At 48.6% G+C, this 22,055-nt stretch overlaps 2 protein-coding genes across 4 annotated transcripts; one reads left to right on the top strand and one right to left on the bottom strand.

Annotated features, from left to right (window-relative positions):
• The first annotated feature begins 6 nt into the window (after positions 1-6).
• On the top strand, positions 7-1,244 carry Oxct2 (3-oxoacid CoA-transferase 2). Its single transcript, XM_021199742.1, has one exon. It carries the CDS (start codon positions 238-240, stop codon positions 1,099-1,101), a length of 864 nt encoding a protein of 287 aa, XP_021055401.1. The 5' UTR covers positions 7-237; the 3' UTR covers positions 1,102-1,244.
• Positions 1,245-9,133: 7,889 nt separating this feature from the next.
• Ppie (peptidylprolyl isomerase E) lies at positions 9,134-21,454 on the bottom strand. 3 transcript variants are annotated; one of them, XM_021199740.1, is made up of 10 exons: positions 21,388-21,454; positions 20,352-20,450; positions 19,218-19,261; positions 18,584-18,610; positions 17,310-17,391; positions 16,757-16,857; positions 14,797-14,920; positions 12,234-12,419; positions 9,644-9,786; positions 9,134-9,445 (listed from the first exon to the last, which is right to left on the bottom strand). In XM_021199740.1, exons 1-10 carry the CDS (start codon positions 21,416-21,418, stop codon positions 9,377-9,379), a joined length of 906 nt encoding a protein of 301 aa, XP_021055399.1. In that variant the 5' UTR covers positions 21,419-21,454; the 3' UTR covers positions 9,134-9,376. The 3 variants fall into 3 exon arrangements, with proteins under 3 accessions (XP_021055399.1, XP_029396192.1, XP_029396191.1); XM_029540332.1 differs by having other exon boundaries at positions 9,141-9,445; positions 21,396-21,417; XM_029540331.1 differs by lacking the exons at positions 18,584-18,610; positions 19,218-19,261; positions 20,352-20,450; positions 21,388-21,454 and adding an exon at positions 18,540-18,562 and having other exon boundaries at positions 9,141-9,445.
• Positions 21,455-22,055: the final 601 nt, after the last annotated feature.

A 22,055-nucleotide genomic window follows, 5' to 3' on the forward strand; every position in this document is an offset into this window, starting at 1 on the left:
TTCTACACGCCCACGGGCTACGGAACGCTGGTGCAGGAAGGGGGCTCTCCAATCGGGTACGCGCCCGATGGTCACCTGATTACTCTAAGTGAGCCTCGGGAAGTACGAGAGTTCCAGGGCCGCTTCTACGTGCTAGAGCACGCTATCCGCGCTGACTTCTCCTTGATCAAGGGCTGGAAGGCNGACCGCTCGGGCAACGTGATCTTCAGGGGCAGCGCGCGCAACTTCAATGTGCCCATGTGCAAGGCCGCGGACATCTCGGTGGTGGAAGTGGAGGAGATCGTGGACGTGGGTACTTTCGCCCCGGAAGACATCCACATCCCCAACATCTATGTGGACCGCGTGATCAAGGGGCCGAAGTTCGAGAAGCGCATCGAGCGCCTGACCACGCGTGACAGCCAGCCCGCGCCCGGGAGCAAAGACGATGACCCTTCCAGGATGCGCATCATCAAGCGGGCGGCTCTCGAGTTCCAGGACGGCATGTATGCCAATCTGGGCATCGGGATCCCTGTCTTGGCGAGCAACTACATCAGCCCCAAGATGACCGTCTACCTGCACAGTGAAAACGGGATACTGGGCTTGGGCCCGTTCCCTCTGAAAAATGAGGTAGATGCCGACGTCATCAACGCAGGCAAGCAGACAGTGACGGTGATTCCCGGGGGCTGTTTCTTCGCCAGCGATGAGTCTTTTGCCATGATCCGTGGCGGACACCTCCAACTGACCATGCTCGGGGCCATGCAAGTTTCTCAATTCGGCGACCTGGCCAACTGGATGGTGCCAGGCAAGATGGTGAAGGGCATGGGCGGGGCCATGGACTTGGTGTCTAGTGAAAAGACCAGAGTGGTGGTCACCATGGAACACTGCACCAAAACAAAGCAGCCCAAAATCTTGAAGAAATGCACCATGCCGTTGACCGGCAAGGGCTGCGTGGACCTCATCATCACTGAGAAGGCGGTGTTTGAAGTGAACCACACAAAGGGGCTGACGCTGGTGGAGCTGTGGGAGGGCTCGTCGNTAGATGACATCAAGGCCACCACAGGNTGTTCGTTTGAGGTGTGCCCCAACCTCAAGCCCATGCAGCAGATTAAAACGGATGCTTGAGGAGCCCTCCAGGGCTGATTTGCCCGTTAGTGACAACTCGACATCCTTAGCAGCACCTGACCACTGTGCCACACTGGCTCCTCCGGCTTCCTGCTGCTAGATGGTGTCTATCGAGAGCCATGCGACCTTAATTAAAAACCCTGACCTGAGCCTNTGNGTCCTGTCCCTAACCATTGAGAACACTGGTCCCCTCTCCCACTTTCTGTGACAGTCACATACCAGGCTGCAGAGGGTTCCCTGGGAGGTCTCCACACCGGTGCTGCCCTCATAACAGGGTCANGAAACATGGAGGAAGCCATGGGACAGGAAGGCATCCTACCCAGAGTGCACCTGGTGCCACTTCACGCAGCCACGAAATGCAGGCCTGTGCATTTTTGATCGGGAGGAGGAGCCCTCCATCTTGTCCCTCTGCATTGTCTTCTTGGGTCCTCNTTTCTGTTCTTAATGTTTCCCAGAATCCTGCCTGCACCCAACTTCTTCCTGGGAGCTCCCATGTGCCCCTGTGTTTCCCGTGGGATCAGACTTCAGGAAGATGCTTGGTGCTGGCACTCCCCCTGCAAGACCCACTGTGCACCAACAGTCCCAGTGTGTGTAANGGAAGAAGCTGGGCTCAGCACAGGTGGAGTCAAATCTAATCAATGGCATGGATAGACTCTTACCTAGTGAAGTGCAGTGTCCACTGTTGCCTGTACCACAGTGACATTCTGTTCTGGAAGTCCTGTTGGCNTGACTTCCTGACCCCAGTGTGGCAGTTCTGGGATCTGTCATTCTGAATCTGTGAGCTCGAAACTAAAGTGAGAACTGTGTGCGCATGTGTGCGTGTGTTTGTGTGTGTGTATGTGTGTGTGTGCACATGCTCGTGCCCTGACAAAGCATTCACCACCCCCTCATGCGTTTCTGTCCACAGCTGGGCAGCCTGGTACCCACTATGTTAGGGTCCGATCTAATGATGGGGGACAAGGAGCAGAGCTGCTAGGGCAGGTGCACTCCGGCCTGGGCAAGGAGCAGCTTCTCCAGGCCGTTCAGAAACAGAANTCTGGAAGGAGCAGCCCCAGTCCCTCGTAGCTTCTGTCCCAGCCTNCCTGGGGCCTCTGCCTTGTGCTGGGCAGGGTGGGAGTCGCTGTCTGCAGCTGCTTGCTCCAGGCACTGAGGAGTGGATATTCAGTGGGCCTTAATTTGCTAACCTGTAAAATGGGAAACTTGGCTTAGCTGCACCTATGGGCTCTCAGTCCAGCCCACCTTACTTTGAGAGCCTCCAAATGTCCCCAGCCCCCCACTCTGGTCACAGCAGCCCCCCACTCTGGCTTTGAGGAGTTCAGCCAGGGCTGCTCTGAAGCTGCTCTGTGTGCCCAGAAGAGCCTGGGAGACCAGTTACACAAAAGACAAACAAATGCCACTGAGTCTGGAGCACTGATGGCCTCTGTGTCCCCCAGCAGTCAGGGCTCTGGGACTTCTCAGAAAGTAACGGGGACACAAGGCCTGCCCTGGGTCCAAGGCTGCCCCTTGGGTCATTTGTAGGGTCAGATATTGTGGCTTTCAAGGCCCTTCCTGCTCACAGCTGCTCTGTCCTCCCAGTGTGTGGTCCTGTGCCCTCCCCAGCGCTACCTCTGTGCCTGAGACTCTGGCTCCTCACAGCCCCTGCTCCCCACCATCTTCACTCTGCACCCCAACCTTCCCGTGGCCAACCCCCAACCCCTGCCCCACAGCTCTTGGCCACATTCCTGGGATCAAGTCTCACAGCTTCCACATTTGTTGGTGGCAGGTGACATCATAGGTCAAAGGTTGAATTGATGAGTTTTTCCTTCATGTGGTTGGTGAGCATATGCTATGGAGCCCAGGTTCATGAAGGGCTCACCTCTGAGCAGACAGTCCGCAGCAGGCAGTGGCTGTGGCCTCAGTGTGTAAGGAAGAGCCTGGTAGAGTGCACTTCGTGTAAACAGACAAGTGTGCATGCACGTATGCGTGTGTTTTGTTTCATTGTGGTTTTGTGTTGGGGATTGTACCCAATGCCTCGTACTCACTAGGCAGGCGCTCTACCACTGAGCTGTGGCCTCAGCCCTTTGGGTTCTTGTACACTTCATCCAGTACTGTCGGTGGGATCCAGGGCCTTGAGCACACTAAGCAAGAACTCTCCCTCTGAGCCACCTCAGTGTCTGAGAGTTTATCTGTGCACATCCATGTATGTGTGCACATTGGTGCTTGTGACAAGTCAGCTGAGCTACGGTGCTGTGTTAATGATATATAATGTGAGCATAGTCAGGCTTTGGTGTGAGGACTCTCACACATGCAGAAGGGCAATGGTTCTGAGTCCTATTATGACCCCAGAAGGGAACTTGACTGCTGATGGGAGGTGAACAGCGCCCTCTCCTTGAAGTGAGGGGCTGCATGCCGTGGGAGACCGATTCTGTGGTTGTTATACTGTTTTGACTGTTTTGTTGGGTTTTTAGTGATGCTTTATACTTATACGTTTTGAAGATTTTATACATGTATACAATGTGTTCTGATCATATTCATCCACCACTATCTGCTTCTGCTTCCTCTAATGTTTCCCTTTCTGCTTCCCTTTCTTATTGGTTATTACCAAAGTCCAGTCTCTCCTGCCCATCTACACATAGATTTGGGGCCATCCTTTATAGTGGAGACAACCTACTAGCAACCAGATCTGGTGTTTTGTTTTGTTTTTTGTTTTTTTTCCAAAAAGCAGAATTTCTGTGGGTTATGCTGGCTTTCAGCTCAGTTGTAACAGATGACTGAACTCTTTCCTGTCCCCCACCTCTATCTTCCTGCCTTTACCTTCTGAGTGTTTGTAGGCTGGACCACCACGCCAGTGTAATAGAGTGCTTCTGCCTTTAGAAAGGACAGGGGACACAGGCAGGGTCCACTAGCAAAGCCAGAGCTGGTGTGGAGGCATCTGCTGTCCTTAGTGGCTCTGGGATGAAATCCCCCTGTATAGGTTCCATTCTTCCTGTGGACAGGGCTCTGGTCTGTCTCCCTGATGGACAGGGCTCTGGTCTGTCTCCCTGAAGCCCTTTCTTTGAAGCTCTTGGCTGGCCTAGCAAGCACACACTTGGCACTGGAATGAGCAGGATGTGAACTGAACCCTCGACTTTGTGACTGCTCTGACTTCTGTCCCGGTTCTGCCTGGGGCTTTGGTTGTAGGCATCTGAGAGGCAGTGAATGCCCTACCCTTGGATGAGCAAGCTTGCCATGCTGGGAGGATAAGCCCAAGGTTTGTCCTTGTAGAAGCTGCCATGACCTGGTGTGTCATGAACCAGAAAGTGCAGGCTGAAAGGACCGGGGTGTTGGGTCATCAGACCAAGAAAGCCCCCTACACTTGAGCATTACTGGCAGAGAACTCTGGCAATCTCTGAGTAGTAGGCTATGACTTGGGGTACCATGAGAATGTACTGAGGAAATTAATGGGCAAACCCCTGGATACATATCAAATGTTCTCCAAGTCTATGTCAGTCTGTCACTAGCAGGAATTCCTGTGGCTATGGAGGTCCCTGTTCCTGCCACCTCAGACTGCTGGCTGGAGTGCTTGGGTTGGTCTCCAGATGAGGAAACAGGTTCACAGGTGCCATGCCACCACCCACAAGTCAAGTTCCCCACCTCCCTCTCTGTTGTCTCTGCCTCCCAGGGCACAGCATGGATCCTGGCCTGGCTGGTCTGCTTGGACGGCAAGCTCCACGCTCCAGACAGCCTTTCATGGTCGGTTTCTTCAGGGCCAGCCAGAGTTCTGTGCGGGCCCCTCGAACAGCAAGACCACTGAAGAAGCAGCAGCGAAGTCCAATCAACCAGCTGCCGCAGTCCGACAAACACCTAGGAGTCTTTGGTGAGAGCAAGGCTGGGATCTGGGGCCTTCTTTAGAGTGGAGTACCTTCCAGTCCCTCAGCTAGGTCTGACTGGAGCCCCTTGTCCCTCAGAGTATGCCTGGCAGGGAGGGTGGGCTGCAGAGGAAAGCGGAAGCTCTGTGTGCCCTAGGGTCCTGTTGGGGCGTTCTCTGGAGCATCTGGAGGCCCCCCAGGCAGCAAGGTGAGATCTTGCTGAACACAGCCATAGCCTGTGATGATGGAGCCACAGAAGGACTGTTGAGCTGGGTCACGGCACGAGCAGGGATCCAGAAGTGGAACTTGTGNTTCCAGTGCTTTAGTTTCCTATTGTCCTTCATTGTAAATGTGCCTCCTGTCACATCACCACTGCGAGTACCCATGGCAACTCCGTAGAGCAGGACCTCTGAATAGACTGTGCCTTCTCGTCCGTACAGATGACGGCCACGGTTCCCGCGGCAGAGAGGTTTGCCGCAGGCATGAGCTCTACGTCAGTTTCCGTGACCTTGGCTGGCTGGTAATGTCTGCCTTTCCTCTGCCTGCTACCTGCAGACCCTGGTGCCTCCAGGGTGGGGGTGGAGCTACTGTGCCTTTAATGTGTATAAAAGCCATGAAAATGGCTCTGCCCAGTAAGCTGTCAGCACTCCAACAGGGCAACTGAGGCTGGGTGGGCAGGGCCTGTGAACTCTTCCTGCTACAGCTGCTGCAGGGGGCATAGGGGCAGCTGTGGAGGAGACAGGAGAGGGCGTGAGGGGATGAGGGTACACAGCCTCAGGTCATCCGGTGATAGGTGCTATGCTGATGATGGTCTATGGAAGGACATTGATGTGACCCCCCTTTCCCACCCACAGGACTCTGTCATTGCCCCCCAGGGCTACTCTGCCTATTACTGTGCTGGGGAGTGCATCTACCCCCTGAACTCCTGCATGAACTCCACCAACCACGCCACTATGCAGGCCCTGGTCAGTATCACAGTGCCTTTCTTGGGACCTGAGGGGCTGGACCGCATGAGGGTGGAAAGAACAACGGCATAGGAAACGTTCTCTGCAGACTCAGCCATGACCTTTGGCTTCTGCCTGTCAGTCAGTGGTGTTGCTCACATGGATGTCTCTGGACAGACATCCGAGCACACAACAGATAGGTACCCACTGGGCCTGCAGGACCCGACATGTGTGTCCTGTGTATCCTGGTAGATCTGGCCTGGAGTTCACATGTGCTCACCCATTATGCCTGGCTGGGTGACTCAGGAAACCTCAGATCTTTGGGAAACTGGCTCCTCCCCGGCCTGTTCCTCACTTCTTTCCTAGCTGCCTGCAGTCCCAGGTTTTAGTGCCGATAAACTGCAGTCCGAGACACTCGGTGATGACAGAAGTTGCTATCAGAAGGCAGCTACAACCACCTTTTGCCCATATGTTTGTGCTTGTAGACTCTGGTATTGAGACTTCCTTCTAGAACATTCTGTCTGGAATCCTAACACCCCATGGCCCTTGGCCTTGTGTTTACCTAATAGGCAAGTGAGTCAAATGACACACTAGAGTAGAAGTTCTCAACCTGTGGGTCATGACTTCTTTGGGGGTCTGGTCATATATCAGGTATTTACACTTTTTTTTTTTTTTTTTTTTTTGGTATTTACACTTTTATAACAGTAGCAAAATTAGTTATGAAATAGCAACTAAGTAATTTTATGGCTGAGAGGATCAGCACAACATGACCATGTTGTCCCATGAACATTTCTGGACTGTCCCTTCCACAGATGACACTAACCTGGGGTCCCAGAGGGTGCCCCATTGTACCCAGTGCTGAGACCAGCAAGCTTATCTGAGTCTCCAAAGTGGATATGACCGTGGACCAAAGGCTAAGAGTGCCTAGGGACTTGTGTATGAGCACCTCCAAGCCAGGTGCCAGGGCTATGTCTTGAGGGCTGTGGGCGGGGCAAATGCACAGGGCGGGGCCTGCCCTAGCGACAGGTAGTCAGAGCACTGGAAGGGGAGTGGGTGGGAACTGGGACCACCAGGCTCATCATGTGCTACCCGCATCCCTCCCACTAGGTCCATCTGATGAAGCCAGATATCATCCCCAAGGTGTGCTGTGTGCCTACTGAACTGAGTGCCATTTCTCTGCTCTACTATGACAGAAACAATAATGTCATCCTGCGCAGGGAGCGCAACATGGTAGTCCAGGCCTGTGGCTGCCACTGAGGCCATGCCCAACAGCCTGTGGCCACCCCATCTATCTAGTCAGGCCCCTCTTCCAAGGCAGGAAACCAACAAAGAGGGTAGGCAGTGCTTTCAACTCCATGTCCACCTTCAGCCCTCTTTCACAGGCTTGGCCCTCTCTGCTCTTTTTGCCAAGGCTGGGAAGATGGTCCTAGTTATAACCCTGGTGACCTCAGTCCCCACACAGTAGCCCATCTCTCATCCCCCAAACTCCCCAACGCAGCCAGGGGCATCTATATCCTTTGGGATTGGCACACAAGTCCAATTACCAACCTATTCATGAACATTACTGACCCAGCCTGACTTGAATCTGGAGCACAGGATGAAGCTCAGGCTCTTCGGTATCCATCAGAAGATTTAGGTGTGTGCAGACATGACCAAACTCCCCCTAGCACTCCATAGCCTGTCTCTCGGAGGTGCAAAATGGGATTTCTAGGGAAGAGTTTAAAAGACATGGAAAAGCCAGATATAGTAATATACATTTGTAATTTTAGCACTTGGGAGGCTGAGGCAGGATTACCATGAGTTCAAGGCCAGCCTGGGATATATATCAAGATCATGTATATATATAATAATCTTCCTTCAAAACAAACAAAACAACTCTGGTGTATTTATGGATCTCAGTCACTAAACCTCTGGCCATAGGCAGCCACAAGAGGCCAGCTAATGAAAGAAACCTATTGTGGATTTAACATCTGGATTCAGGCATTGTCATTAAAGAAAATGCCAAGTTTTCCTGATCCATAGTCCTGATTCTGCCTTGGTGCAGCTACTATAGGCTGGCACACAGGCACACACCTTGACATTAGCCAGAAAAAGTTGTGCCCTGTCTTGGTGCTGGAGCAAAGGTATCATGAACAAGGTGACCCCAGAAGAAAAGCCAGGCAGTCCTCAGATAAGAGGCACTGCCCCTCAGGTGCTCACAGTCCATGCAGAGGTGTGAGGGGAAACACAGCTGTACTACTGAGCATTCTTGCCCCGGCTCCGGGGCTATGCTAGACTCCTGCCCAGCAGAGAACCAGCATCTCATGTCTTCCCATAAGAGGACTATGACTGTCTATCAAGAACTGCAGCCCTCCCTAGCTACCTTCCAAAGCTGTCTTCCCTGAAACCCTCAGCAAGTTGAGGCTAAACCCAGTAGGCCTCTCAGGACTCTATTGGCACTGGCAATAAGCAGGCCAAGCTCCAACCTACCTCCACTGCACCATCTGGATGATCTCTGGCAGAGGTTTGGTTCATCTGTGCAGGGTTGGTGACAGCTAATCTTGGTTATCGACTTGACACCTGGGACCCTCCAATAGGGAATTGCCTCCATCGGGCTGGGGCATTTTTGTGATGGAGGAAAGTCCAATCCAATGTGGGCAGTACAATTCCTGAGCAGGTTGTGTAAGAAGCAGCATTCGTCCATGGTTATTGCTTCAATTCCTGCACTAACTTCCCTCAGCAATGAACTATGATGTAGAAGTACAAGCCAAATAAGTAAAGCCCTTCCTCACATTGTTTTTGGTTATGGTGTTCCATACATACAGGGTCCAGTATGTGTCTGTGGGTATCTAGGCAGAGCACAAGGAGAGGAAGGAATGGACACTCAGATCCTCTAAACCAGTTGAGCCTCCACAGCTGCATCCCAACCTCAACTTTTCAGGCACCGCCACAGGAATTCGTAATTTCTTGACAGTCTCTGCTAAGCTCTTTATACATGGCCTGGCCAGGTTCTTAAACAGGCCCAAGCACGGCGGTCCCCTCACCTCAAACGCCTGTGCAAAGACTGGTTTCTGCTCACGGAGGCTGACTTCTATATAAATAGCAGGCATAAAGATGACGTGGCATGTAAGGGAGTTAGCCCCAGGAAGGAAGGAAACAGAGCCACAGGGAAGGTAATGCAGCTTTCCAAACATGTCACCCCACTTGGGACAGCCTGGCCTTGGATGTGATCTCTAACAGACAACTCTCAAGACCTTGCAGGAGGCAAGAGTACAAAAACAAAGTTTATTTTAGCAAAGAAGCCACCTAGCAGCTACAGACAGTTCAGGACAGGTGGTGGCAGCACTCTGCCTATGCTGGCTTTCAGGCCCAGCTAGGACTGAAGAAGGCCCGGGCACTGCAGATGAGCGGCTGCTAAGGCAGGTGATCCCAAGGAAAGGCTTGTGTTATATACAGCTTGCTGCACAGGGCCCAGAGACCAGGCTGTTCCCCCTGTCTTACAGAGGTGGAGCAGAGAGCACAGCCTCACATGTACTCTCCACAGTCGGCAATCATCACCTTCTGCTTTGGCTTCCCGTCCTTGCTGCCCTGAGCCTGTGTGGGCAGAACAGAGAAATCAGGAGAGAGGCAGGGCGTGAGAGGCGCAAGAGCCGCTAGAGCATCATCCTCTCCCGACATTCAGGGACCTGCTCTAAATGCCCCCGTCCAGGGCATCGAGAGCCCTCCCCAACTCTCCTGCTGAGGTGCCCACCCACGCAACGTCCAGGCAGGAAGCCACTTCCAACCACCCACCTCAATCTGCCGCAAGACATCCAGGCCTTCCGTGATCTCCCCAAATACCACATGCTTGCCGTCCAGCCAATCTGTCTTATCACAGGTCAGGAAGAACTGGGAGCCATTGGTGTTCGGGCCAGAATTGGCCATAGAGAGGAGGCCTGGGAGAAAATAAATTTGTCAGCTCCTTCACACTGCCCCAGCCCATGATGCTGCCGTGCTGCCGGCTGATGGTGCTTCTGCTTACTGGCTCAGGCCACGAAAGGGTCCTAACAGACACAGCACCTTGTCTTTCCCTCACTACAGAAAAAGGATGAGTAGGCTGTTTCTGTTTTTTTGTTTGTTTTGTTTTTTCCTTCACATTCATTTGTCTTTTCATTTATAACAATGAATTGCAGTCTACTTTGTAACCAGGCCCATTAACTCTTGAAACACCGATGAGCAAAATATTTATTTAAAGTGTAAGTGAGCCAGGCGTGGTGGCACATGCCTTTAATCCCAGCACTTGGGAGGCAGAGGCAGGTGGATTTCTGAGTTCGAGGCCAGCCTGGTCTACAGGGCTACACAGAGAAACCCTGTCTTGAAAAAACAAAAACAACAACAAAAAAAGTATAAGTGTATGAGCTGGGGAGATGGGTCCACAGAGAAAGGTGCTTGCTGTAGAAGCCCGACAACCTGCATTTCAGTTCCAGAACCTATGGTAGAGGAAAGAGTTGTCTCCTCAAAGTGTCCTCTGATCTCCAGTCCAACTGTGCTGCATGGACCCCCACTTAATACTTAGTATAAGCAACCAACCCAAATGATAAGGACATCTCTTATAAAGGATACTGTGCTATGACAACTAAGATGCAGGGACATCTGTGCTGGGGAGACGCTTAAGACAGTCACATGGAGGGAAGGAGGGAAGCTGGGCCAGGAGATGAACTAGAGACAGGGCACAACTATGGGTGACAGGGGAAATGAATCCAAGATGAGCTCCAACCCCTGATCAGGCAAAAGTAGTGAACAGTTATCTACTGAAACTCATACATAAAGGGAGTTGAAGGAGAGCCATTTTAACTTGTGAAGTCTGAGGGCCCTCTGCAAGAGCAGCAAGTGCTCTTAACCACTGAGCCACCTCTCTAGTTCCTGAAGCCCCAAGTCTACTCTATTTCACAAACGGCAAGCTTTAAGCGTAGTGAAATCTTCTAGGGAGCCGTAGGCAGCAGTCCATGCCTGTAACCTCAGCACTCATGGGTATCCAGAGGTCCGTGCTAGCTTGAGCCACACTCTAAGACCCAGTTTCAAAAAGCAAACCAGGTATAGTGGTGTACACCTTCAATCTCAGTACTTGGGGGCCTCAGGCAGGTGGATCTCGGTGATTGCCAGGCCAGCCCTGTCTCTATGGCAGGTTCCAGGTCAGCTATGGTTACAGAGTGTGAGACCCTGTCTCAAAAACAAACCAAAACAAGTAACTCAAGAGTTAACACTATAATGTAAACCAATGGAATCCCATGCATCATTTCACAAAATTATGTATGTCAGCACCAGCAATACCGACTGTGGTATCCAAATTGCCAGCGACAGCCTGTCTTATTTCTAACTGCTGCATCTGAGTGCGGCACACGCTGGAATAACTCTTGTGAAAGTGTGTCAGGACATTCTTTTAAGATAAGGCAGGCAGGAAAACTTGTTGGCCCCGTACTTCAGTCTAGCACAAACTTACAGGAAGAACAGGCACAGTGAACAGGTTTCTATGGAGAAGTGAACTGATCTCTGACCCTCATCATGCTCAGTAATGGAGCAAGGAGGAAGCAGCAGGACAGAAAGGCGGCAAAGCAGATGAAGCCACTGAGGATGGAAGAGCCGCCTGCCGGCGCAGAGAGACGAGAAGCACAGCGCTGACAGCACAGGATGTAACCCGGGTGGAATAAGCTGAGGCGGAAAACTGGCTACTGGCAAAAAAGATGGTTAGTATCTTTCTTTAGCAAGAAAGGTTTGTGTGGCCAGCTGGGGCTAAAAGTCTAGATAGAAGGGCTTAGAAAGGATGAAGGAGGTGAGTTTGTACATTTTTTCTAAAAGTTTTGCTAAAAAGTAGATTAGAGAGTCAAGATGACAGCTGGAGGAAGGAACAAGAGTCCAAAGATGGTTTTTGGTTGTTTTTTTTTTTTAAGATTGAGATTGCATGCTTGAACACTGATGGACCAAACTAGCTGAACAGGGGAAACACAGTTTATAGGTCAAAGGGAGCTAGCAGGAGACATGAAGATCCTAAGTGGCAGAGGGACAAACTCCATCCAGTCCATGAGGGATAGACGGCCTCTGTAATAGGAGGGACTCAGAGCATACATCTGTGGCAGGAGGCAAGACCTCAGATCACTATGGAGACCTCAGAAGAACAGGCACAGACTATGATCTTTGGGACTGAGGGTATAGAGGGGACACGAGGCTGAGGGCACAAGGGAGCTTGCAGGGATAACCACAACCTCTACCCTAGCAGGGAACATCAACTTGTGGAATGAAGGTGGGGGAAGAGTACAAGATTGGAGGGAGGCAGGCAGCTCAGCCCAGCAGTCACGGCTATTTGCCCTGGCTCTGCCTAACTCACCACACCAGAATCAGTGCTTACCTGGTCCTGTGTGTTTAAGGATGAAGTTTTCATCATCAAACTTCTTTCCATAGATGGACTTGCCCCCTGTGCCATTGTGGTTTGTGAAATCACCGCCCTGGCACATGAACTGGGGGATGATGCGGTGGAAGCTGCTTCCCTTGAAGCCAAAGCCCTTTTCATGGGTGCACAGGCAGCGGAAGTTCTCTGGTGTTGAAAAGGAAAAGGTGCTGAGGTTAAAGACAATCTAGCTTCCAAACCAAAATTATACAAGGGGGGGGCGAGTATAAAAGGGAGAAAAATAAATTAGGAAACATGTTTTACTTGTTCAGTTTTGCACAGCTGCTCCTGGGTATCCACCCACATGGGGATGGTTCCCAGAACCCTCTTGGATCCTGTATCTTTTTTACCATCTCTATATTATCTATGATACACAATACAATATAAATACTCCATAAACAGTTGTTATATCTATTATCTAGGGTATGTAATGACAAGAGAACAATACACACACATACTTAGTAGAGACACAATGTTCTCCTCAAATATATTTAAAAATCTCTATTACATATTTATTTATCATGTATGTGCATGTATGTGTGCAGGTGTATATAGGTCTGAGGAAAACTTACAGGGCATGGTTCTCTCCTTCTATCGTATGGGCCCTAAGTCTCTCCTCAGGTTTTCATGCTTAGCAGCGTGGACTTTAACCTGCTGAGCCATCTGACTGACCCATAGGTATTTCTGCTATGTGATTGGTTAAATTCACAGATGTGGACCATGGATAGAGAGGGCTGATCATATTATATATTCTCACTGCGTGCTCCTTAAGCTGCCATGATACTGACATACTAAATAACCATATGACACTCAGATTAAGTGTACATGTGCATTCTATTTCTGTTGCATCCCCAAACCACACTAATGTGTTGATAAAAAAAAATTTTTTTTTAAAAGAGAAAAAAGAAAATTCAGAGCCAGTAAGACAGCTAAGCAAGTAAAGGCACTTAGGCACTTACTGTGCAAGGCTGGTGCCTGCGTCTGAACCACAGAATCAAAGGACAGAACTGACAGTTGAGTGGTACTTTCTTCCAAGATGAATTTTCATCTTGGAAGGAAGCTTAATAAGATTCAGGATGTTCTAAAAAGAGGTGAAACTTTCTATCCTACAGGGAAGCGCCTTATCAACTCAAATAAGTAAATAAGTCAAAAGCATCAAGAAGTTCCTGAAACTGAGCAGATTCAATAGGATCCTCTCTTGCAGGAAGGACTGCTGAGAGACACTTTCAGATAAATGGAGCTACCTGGAAAACCCCGTTCTAACTATCAAGTCGCCTGAAGGTTTCTAGCTTTCATGAGCCATTATGGGCCTTTGGTGAAGCATCTGATTTTGAGTCAATTTCTGCTTCTGTAACTACCCACCCATACTCCTGAGGTAACCACAATAAACTCATTGGCTCATCAACTTGAACTTTGTTGTTTCTTTGCTGTGTCCATCAATTTCCTAACTAGTGTGAATGAACATTTCATGTCTTTGCTGGAACTCTAAAAAGTTATCCTCTAACCTCCATGTGCCATGACATGCACATGCGTGCACACACACACATATACAACAATCTGTTTGCTTTTGACACAAGGTCTCACTATATAGTGCTGGCTGTATGTAGATCAGGCTGGCCTAGAACTCAAGAGATTTTCTGGCCTCTGCCTTCCAAATGCTCCACCACACCAGGCCACAATAATTGTTTTAAATAATGGACATGTGGTGCGTCTGTATATGAGTATATACATGTGAAAGTGGATGCCAGGAGACAGTATCCAATTCCTTGGAGCTAACATTACAGGTACTCATAAGCGACCTAACTGAAGTGACTACCAAGAAAGATGTGGGGGTGTTGAAGGGAGGCAAAGATGATTCCTTTCCTGAAGCAGTAAATCAAAAGATAACGCCTAAACTGAAAATAATTTCTGTATCATTAACAAGGGGGGATGAATATAAAGCTATTATCTCTCAGTATGGAAGTTAAAACCAAAAGAACCAGCTAAGAAATGAAACTGGCTGCCTCTGAGGTGCAGCAAATGGTGCTGACATTGGGGCAGGAAATGGAGTTATTAAACTCTATTATTATAGGGGAGTAATGATTTTTCAAAGCAAATTTTGTGATAACTACTTAAAATAAATGTAAAAATAATAAAATTTACATTAAAGAATAAGTCAATATTTTAATGAACTAGAAATTAGTACTAGTTACTTCTGGAACATAGAGCTAGATATAATATTGTTGGGATAATGTGTTTGATACACTCTTTTAAATGATGTTCACAATATTCATAATAATGCAATCCTACCATGTTATTTAAAAAAAAAGAAAAAGAAACCTCTACTATTAAAAAATAATAAACCAGCAATTAACGAGCTTCAGTGTCTGCTCTGACCTCTGTTACTATATCCGAGGATCTTAGATGCCACAAGTTAATTCAGGTCAGAAACCATGCCAAAGGTCTAAGAGCTGAGGCAGCAGGAACCTTGGGAGACTGCTCAGCCATCAGCTTGGTGGCAGCCTGAGCACTGGGTTCTGCTTACCTGCAGTCATGGGCACAACATCAGACCGTAGGAGCATCTGAATGCGGCCTGCTGGCTTGTTCCCAATCTTGATGTCCATGTACACCTGAGGATTTGACCGGGCTTTCTTTGCAGTGGGCTCTCCCTAGGTGCAGAAGTAAAATGCTGGTTAGAGGACCCCTAACTCCCTAAGGAGGTGCATAAGAAATCTTCCGAACATATCTTCACAACACAGCGCCATCAAACAGCCTGAACACAGATGTTGACAGTGAAGGTCTTGGGCCCTGATAGGGCTGTAGGAGGCAGGAACTATGGCTACAATACTCAGCTGGACACCCAGTGACAGGAAACCTCACTCAGCCCTATAAAACAGGACCACTAACCATAGACATATCTCTCCACGCTCACCCTCAGACATGCCTGCTCACCTTCCTTGTCCTGCAGCTCGTTGGGTCAGAATACTCAACCCACCTCATCTTCCGTGCCTAGGTCAAGTCATATACCTTACTACATCTAGTGGACACACTCACACGCCAGTACCTCTTTCCCATACACACAATCGTCACTGTCATAGGCTTACTCTGAAAGCACGGGGAAGCCCTTCTGATGTGGTCCAAATGCTCAAAGGACAAGAGGCTGAGACCTGCTTTGTACTTAAATAGGGGACATTAAAGCAGAGGAAAGCAGATATGGAACACAAACATCCCATTTGTTTTGGCTCAGCTGATCAAGCACATGGAATAATGTGGATACTCTAACTACTGCTGTTTACATTGGTACTAGCAATACCACAGCAGCAACAATACTGTTCTTGCTGTGTTGCGCAGGGTCTTGAGGGTAGAGATGAGTAAGACCTGAAGCTACTTTCTTCCTTCAAGTCTATGCAGTTAGATATATATTATATATATTATATACTGTGCATACTATATATATTATATACAGTATATATACATTTAATGAGCCTCAGCTCATTAAACTTATTACTAGAAGAAGGCAATGAGTACAGAAGTATCCTGTGTAAAAACAAACATGTGCATGGAAACAGTATTTCACTAAGCATGGAGTAGGGAGTACACTAGAAAAGCAGAAATGACATCTGCAAGATGGGCAAGATGGACCTGGAAGCCCTGCTGGGTTCTTACACCTTGAGATGACAGGGTAGTGAAATGCTCTGAGTGTGAGATACTCTACCTTCCTTGGGAAAGGACCGGAAGATTCAAGACTGTAGCCACAAACAACTGAAAATTTCCAAACCAAAGGCAAGGCTAGACACAGATCCCATACAGTACTAGGAAGGCTGTCAGGAAAAGCACCAGAGTATGATGATGCACTGGTTCTACTGTAAAGAAGGGACTAGGGACTCCACTGTGTGTGCTACTTTAGGTCTGCATACAAACTTCTGGCTGAGGTAATTGTGTGGCTAGAAAGATCAATAGCGCAGCAGGACAACACAAGGGAGAGCATCCACTCCAAGCCAAATAAGCCACACTGAGACTTGCAGCCGGAAACAACTCAGGTCCGGTGTCAGAAACAGAGACCATCAAAGCTGACAGTGCAGCACAGGAGGGCTGCAGACAGCCAAGAGTGGTGGCTGCCGTGTCAGCTGAGAGAGGACAGAAAAGCTACATGTACACACGAAGTGAAGTCCTGCCTGCAGCAGTGGTCAGGGAGATGAGCTGAGAACCAGGAAATGTGCCAGGCAGGCAAAACTGCCCCAGGCAAACCCAGAACACACACAGTTAAAGGAAAGTGACACTACCTGTCCTGTGACGTCCACACAGGAGGGCTGCCTGGTGGGTGTGGAGGAGTACAAACACAGCTCCCAAAGCTGTGCCCCTTCACCCCATAGTACCGCCCTCACCAAGCTCTAAGCTCACCATCCACCCTCGCGCTTTGGCGAATGCTCGGATCTGCAAGCCCCTGTCAGGACAGTGGCGAGCACAGCCTGCCTCCTGAAGGGAAGCGCCCCTTTCACCCTCACCTCTTGGGCTTCAGCTTTGGGAGGCTCAGGTCCTTCTTCTTCCTTATTCTCCTCTAGAGTCTTCCCAGAAAACTTCTTCAACCAGTCATCATCTGACCAGACTAGAAGGAAAGGACACAGAAAAGTTAAGAAATTCAGACTATTCCTCCTCTGCTGGTGGCTGCCTTGATCATCTGTGGTCCTCTTGGCCAGAGACGTTCCCTTGCTGAATCCTCAAGACCAACGTCCCACTGAGACTCCCTAGAGGTCCTGTTCTTAGCAGGACTGAGGGAAAAGGCTATATTAAAGACAGAGATAGGGTTTTGCTGGCTTCAGCTCTTTTGTAGAAATGGAGTACCAAGAAAACTGGGAGGAGACCAGACAGGGTTCTCTCATAAGAGGAACAATTACTTTGGCTTTGCTACTGTTCACTGATAAAGGTAATGTATACCCTTCACCAGTGTGAACCACCCTCTTGTCCCCCCCACTATCATCCACCAGAAGCAGCACCGAACACAGACATAGAGAAGGGCAAACCAGACGACCTGACGAGCACTCTAGGGTACCCACTCACCTGGCCTAGAAGAGCCCTCTTTAATTCTCATTGGCTTGGCCAAATTGACACGAATCGTCCGTCCAAAGAGCTCAGATTCATTCTGAAAAGATTGTAAATCCAGCTGCTTAAACTGTCAGGTTACAAAACTCTGGCAGCAGCTAGGTGGTGGTGGCATGCATCTGTAATCCTTGTACTCAGGAGGCTGAGGCAGGTCATCTCTGAGTTCAAGGATGGTTTAGAGTTTGAGGACAGCCAGTGTTATACAGAGAAACCCTGTCTCAAACAAACAACTCTGCAGCTTTTCATTTACTTGTGAGACCTGACTGGTGTTTCCTTTTAATCCCAGATCCGCCCGTTAGCAATGAAAGCTATGATCTCACCACAAACAGTATCAAGGAAGAAAACTACAGGTACTTCCTCCCTGGAGCTGCTGCAGACCTGTAATACCACCAAAGACCTGCACTACTAAGAGGAATTCTGAGCTCAAGGGATGCAAGCGATAGGGAAAAATGTATGTAGACCCTGAGTTCACCTTTGAAAACAAGACTGGCTTTGAAATAGCATACATGGAAAATGGGTGGTAGAGAATAATGAATAAAGAACTTCAGCAAGATATCAGCACCAGGAAAGGCCACTTAATGTAAACCTTATGTCAGCAGTGAAAACCTTGTGCCCCCCCCAAAGTCTTATTAGAATTTTATGATGAAACCAGAAAAACATAAAAGTGTAAATTTCTTAGTATGAGAATTATGTACTAATTTCTAATGGAAATATGTAACCAGAGATGATTAATTTTATAGATTTTTTTTTCAGCAAAGTCCTAGCAACAGGATGACACCTTTGTACTTCACCTCTGACATGACGACAAATAAGTGTCTTAGGCAGGCCACAGATCTTGAAGTGTGCTATCATTTCCAAGGACTCTTCCAGCTATTCTAATCCCCTGCATCAGTAGCATGGCCTTTGGTTAACTCTTCCTGAATTTCTCTTCTCTGTTATCAACTGGTCTAATATTTCATGAAACCCTTCCTGTTTGCCATCACATAGGGAGGCAGCCAGTGAGAGAGAAGCCAAGCGGGATGAACAGGAAGTGCTCTAGTAAATGGGGAGGCGGCTGGGTGGGAACTAATTTTACTACTGACCAGTCCACAATGGATGTTTTTACTTGATGGCAACCTTTACCTCCCCACCCAACCCTGACACTTCAGAGATTCAGAATACCAGTATCTGAACAAGGGCCCTCTGTACCGGCAAAAGGCACCTTCAGTTAGAATGAGGATCCCCAGCCATACCATGTTGTCGATAGCTGCTGCAGCATCCTGCCAAGGAAATGCAAAGTGTAAGTTTAGGCTTGTAGTGGAATACTTCCCGTGTGTCTAAATGCACTCTTGGTAGCAAAATAAACAGGACAAAGTCACCTCTGTACTTCCTGCCTAGGTTGGGTGTGTGACCAACAACACTTCCTGGGCAGTTTTTGAGCTCACAGTACCACAATCTCTTTCTAGTTGAAGGCGTAAGAGATCATCACCAGCACTGCCAGGCAAGAATGTTCTATGAAGAGAGCTGGAAGAGCCCTGCAGAGCACGACAGGCAGGGTCTGACTGGCTCTGAGCTGTGACTGACAGGTCAGTCTACTAGGAAGCCTTGCTTCAAACAGCATTCCCGGACCTCGGAAGGCATTACCCTGGGACTCGGAACCTAAGTAAATGGGAACCAGCTTCCTCTATAGCAGTGGTTCTCAACCCTTTAATACAATTCCTCATGCTGTGGTGACCTCAAGCCATACAATTATTTAGTTGCTATTTTATAACTGTAATTCTGCCACTGTTATGAATCATAATGTAAATATCTGATATACAACCCCCACGGGTTGAGAACTGTTTCTCTGTAGGAATCAAAGACTTAAACAAAGCACGAAAGCCTCACCTCTGCCAACTCAAACTCAACAAAAGCAAATCCTCGGTGTTTTTCTGCAAAAAAAGGAAATAAACACAAAGATATAGGTAATTGCTATGTGAGGCAAGGGAATATAAAAGAACAATCACAAAGAAGTCACCCCATACCATGTCCAGACACCAGAAAGCCTACCCACTCATGATTTACAAAGAAGGACCCGCACCCTTTGATTCCTCTTAATACTTGAAGCAATAATAAACATTTTCTAGAGATAAAGCTACATATTGAGGTGCTGGAGAGATGGCTCAGCGGTTAAAAGCACTGACTGTTCTTCCGAAGTTCAAATCCCAGCAACCACAAGGTGGCTCACAACCATCCCTAATGAGATCTGACGCCCTCTTCTGGTGCATCTGAAGACAGCTACAGTGTACTTTGATATAATAATAAATGAATCTTGGGAAAAAAAAAGCTACATTTTGAATTTCAACTTCTCATGCAGTGTAAACTGGCAAGGTAAGTTATTTAGCAAATAAACTATGCTAACTACTTTGGAAGCTAAGACAGAGGATCATCAGTTCGGAGGCCAACCTGGACAACACAATTTAGATCATTTTGAAATAGAAACAAAATAAAAACAGGCAAAAAAAGCCGTCAACCAAATATATAATCTGATCAACTACAGATAGATTCTAAAATCTGTAAGGAGATTCAGTTTTATCCTGAGACAAATTCTGATCTAAGAAAAAGCCCCCACACAACAGTGCCAACCAGAAGGTCAGCAGACCATTTCTGCATGTGTTTCTGCTATAGCCCAGACTGACCTTAAACGCAATCCTCCCGCTTCAGCCTCTGAATTGCTAGGCTTATAGGCATGTGCCACCATGGCCATCCACTCCTGGACTGGTTTTTTAGGGGATGGGGAGATCCCCTAGACTCAGAGAGTTTAAAGATCTTGCTGTTCCCACCCTGTCTCTCTCCTCTCTCCCGCTCTGCTTCTCTTTGTGTGTCTCTGTGTGATTAATGCTGGGAATCGAAAGCAAAGCCTCACATCACCGGTGGGCAAGAACTCTACTAGTCTAAGAATGAAAGTTTAGAACTGGAATGTGACTTTAATTCTTTCCCTATTGAAGGGTAATGAGCGTTAAAGACACCCAAATGACCCACCTGTTTCATAATCCAGAGGAATCTGAATATCTGTGATGTCTCCAAAAGGGATAAACGCAGCATGGAGAACCTTGTCGTCCACCTCTTCTGCCAGTCCACCTGCAAATAAGCCAAGGGCCTTCTGAGCCGCTGTCCTCCACACTCAAAGGTCCCTGCACACCAGGGACTCTGCCTGTCACTGGCATGACAGGCAAAGGAGGGATATTTACATCCAGCATTTTGTTTACACAAACATCTCTCTCTACAGCCTACCCGCACTATGTTCCTTTCTTCAATCTTCTTTCAAACAGATTCGAATCGATCTCCAACTCTTGCGAAAGCTTTGTAAATGACCTCTCTGCCTTAACTCCCTTCCTCCAACCGCCCCCACCGCGCAAACCAAATATAGGTGGAAATGAATCCATCCGTTCTTAGACTTCAAAGTCTTAAATGTCACTGCCCTCAAGATAAAATGAGAGCTCCTTGGTAGTGTACACTGGGTTATCATCCGACTCTCGCTGATCTCTCTTATATCTTTCATTTTGTTTTCCCCAATTTCCCTGAGTTTCTCGAAAAATGACCCAGCTGCCCCTAGGCGTTAGGCTCTTTTACGCCTTTGAGCTTCGGCTCCGGTGCAGCGAACAGCTTTGCCTCTGCTCTGATCCCTTACCCAACTCCTGCTCAACTTCTGCATCCCGGCAACGGAAAGTTTGCCCTCACCCAAGTTCCTGTCACCACTGTCAGTCCCTATAACAACGCTAGGGTGTGTGGGTTATTCCCACTTTCTTCTAGATAGTCTGGTAACTCCTTCCTTTAGGGCAGAGACCCAGCCATTCCGCACTGAATGTTTGTAAAACGAACGGGCGGGAGGGATTTGGAAGCCCATAATTCTCGTCCCTCGTCGGGGCTCCTGTGGCTTAGTGGACTACGAAGGTCGCCGGAATGGTCCTTCCATCTCGGGCTCACACCCTCAGGCCCAGCAAGCCCTCCACAGGCCCCGGCTGCTCTCCCCTTTCCCACATTGCTCCGACTAAGTCTAGCTCCCGCGCCTGCTCACCCACGTACAGCACACGCTTGGTGGTGGCCATCTTGCTCGCGCCCGTTTCCGCCGGAAGCCGGCACTCGGCCGGCCCCCTCGCCGTCGCCCCGCCCCTTAGGTCGGGGCGGGTCTTTGTGCGGCTGCAGGCTCCACCCCTTCTTGGTTGTGGCTCCCAGGGCTGGAAGGAAGCAAACCTTGGTCTGATCAACCTGGATATTAACGGCAATTGAAACACTACCAACACTGGTCCGGGCTGTCCAGGCAGCTGATTTTGGCCAATTCGGGAGCCAAGAACGGTTTTTACACTTTGAACTGGGATGAAGCGAAGGATCAAGACAATATTTCATGAGAAATGAAAATTACATGAAATTAAAATTTCAATATCACGAAGTTTAATTGTTAGAGTATAGCCACATCTGTAGCTTTTCTATTGTCTGGCTGCTTTCATGTTACAAAGGGAAGAGACCTGTTCCTCCCAGGGCCAATGATATTTTACCATCTGGCCCTTTGGGCAAAGTGTTTGCTATACTCTTGTTCTAAAGTAATATTTAAATTTATAGGTTCTCATTAGCAGTACAAAATAGTTGGATCACATTTGTTTGCTTGTTAGAGTATCCCATTATGCCCTCAGCCTCTCCAGTGCTGAAATCTCAATTGTATTCCACCAACCTACCTCAAATAGAGAC

This window comes from Mus pahari, chromosome 6 (assembly GCF_900095145.1).
Source record: "Mus pahari chromosome 6, PAHARI_EIJ_v1.1, whole genome shotgun sequence".
In the NCBI taxonomy this organism is placed as follows: Eukaryota; Metazoa; Chordata; class Mammalia; order Rodentia; family Muridae; genus Mus; species Mus pahari.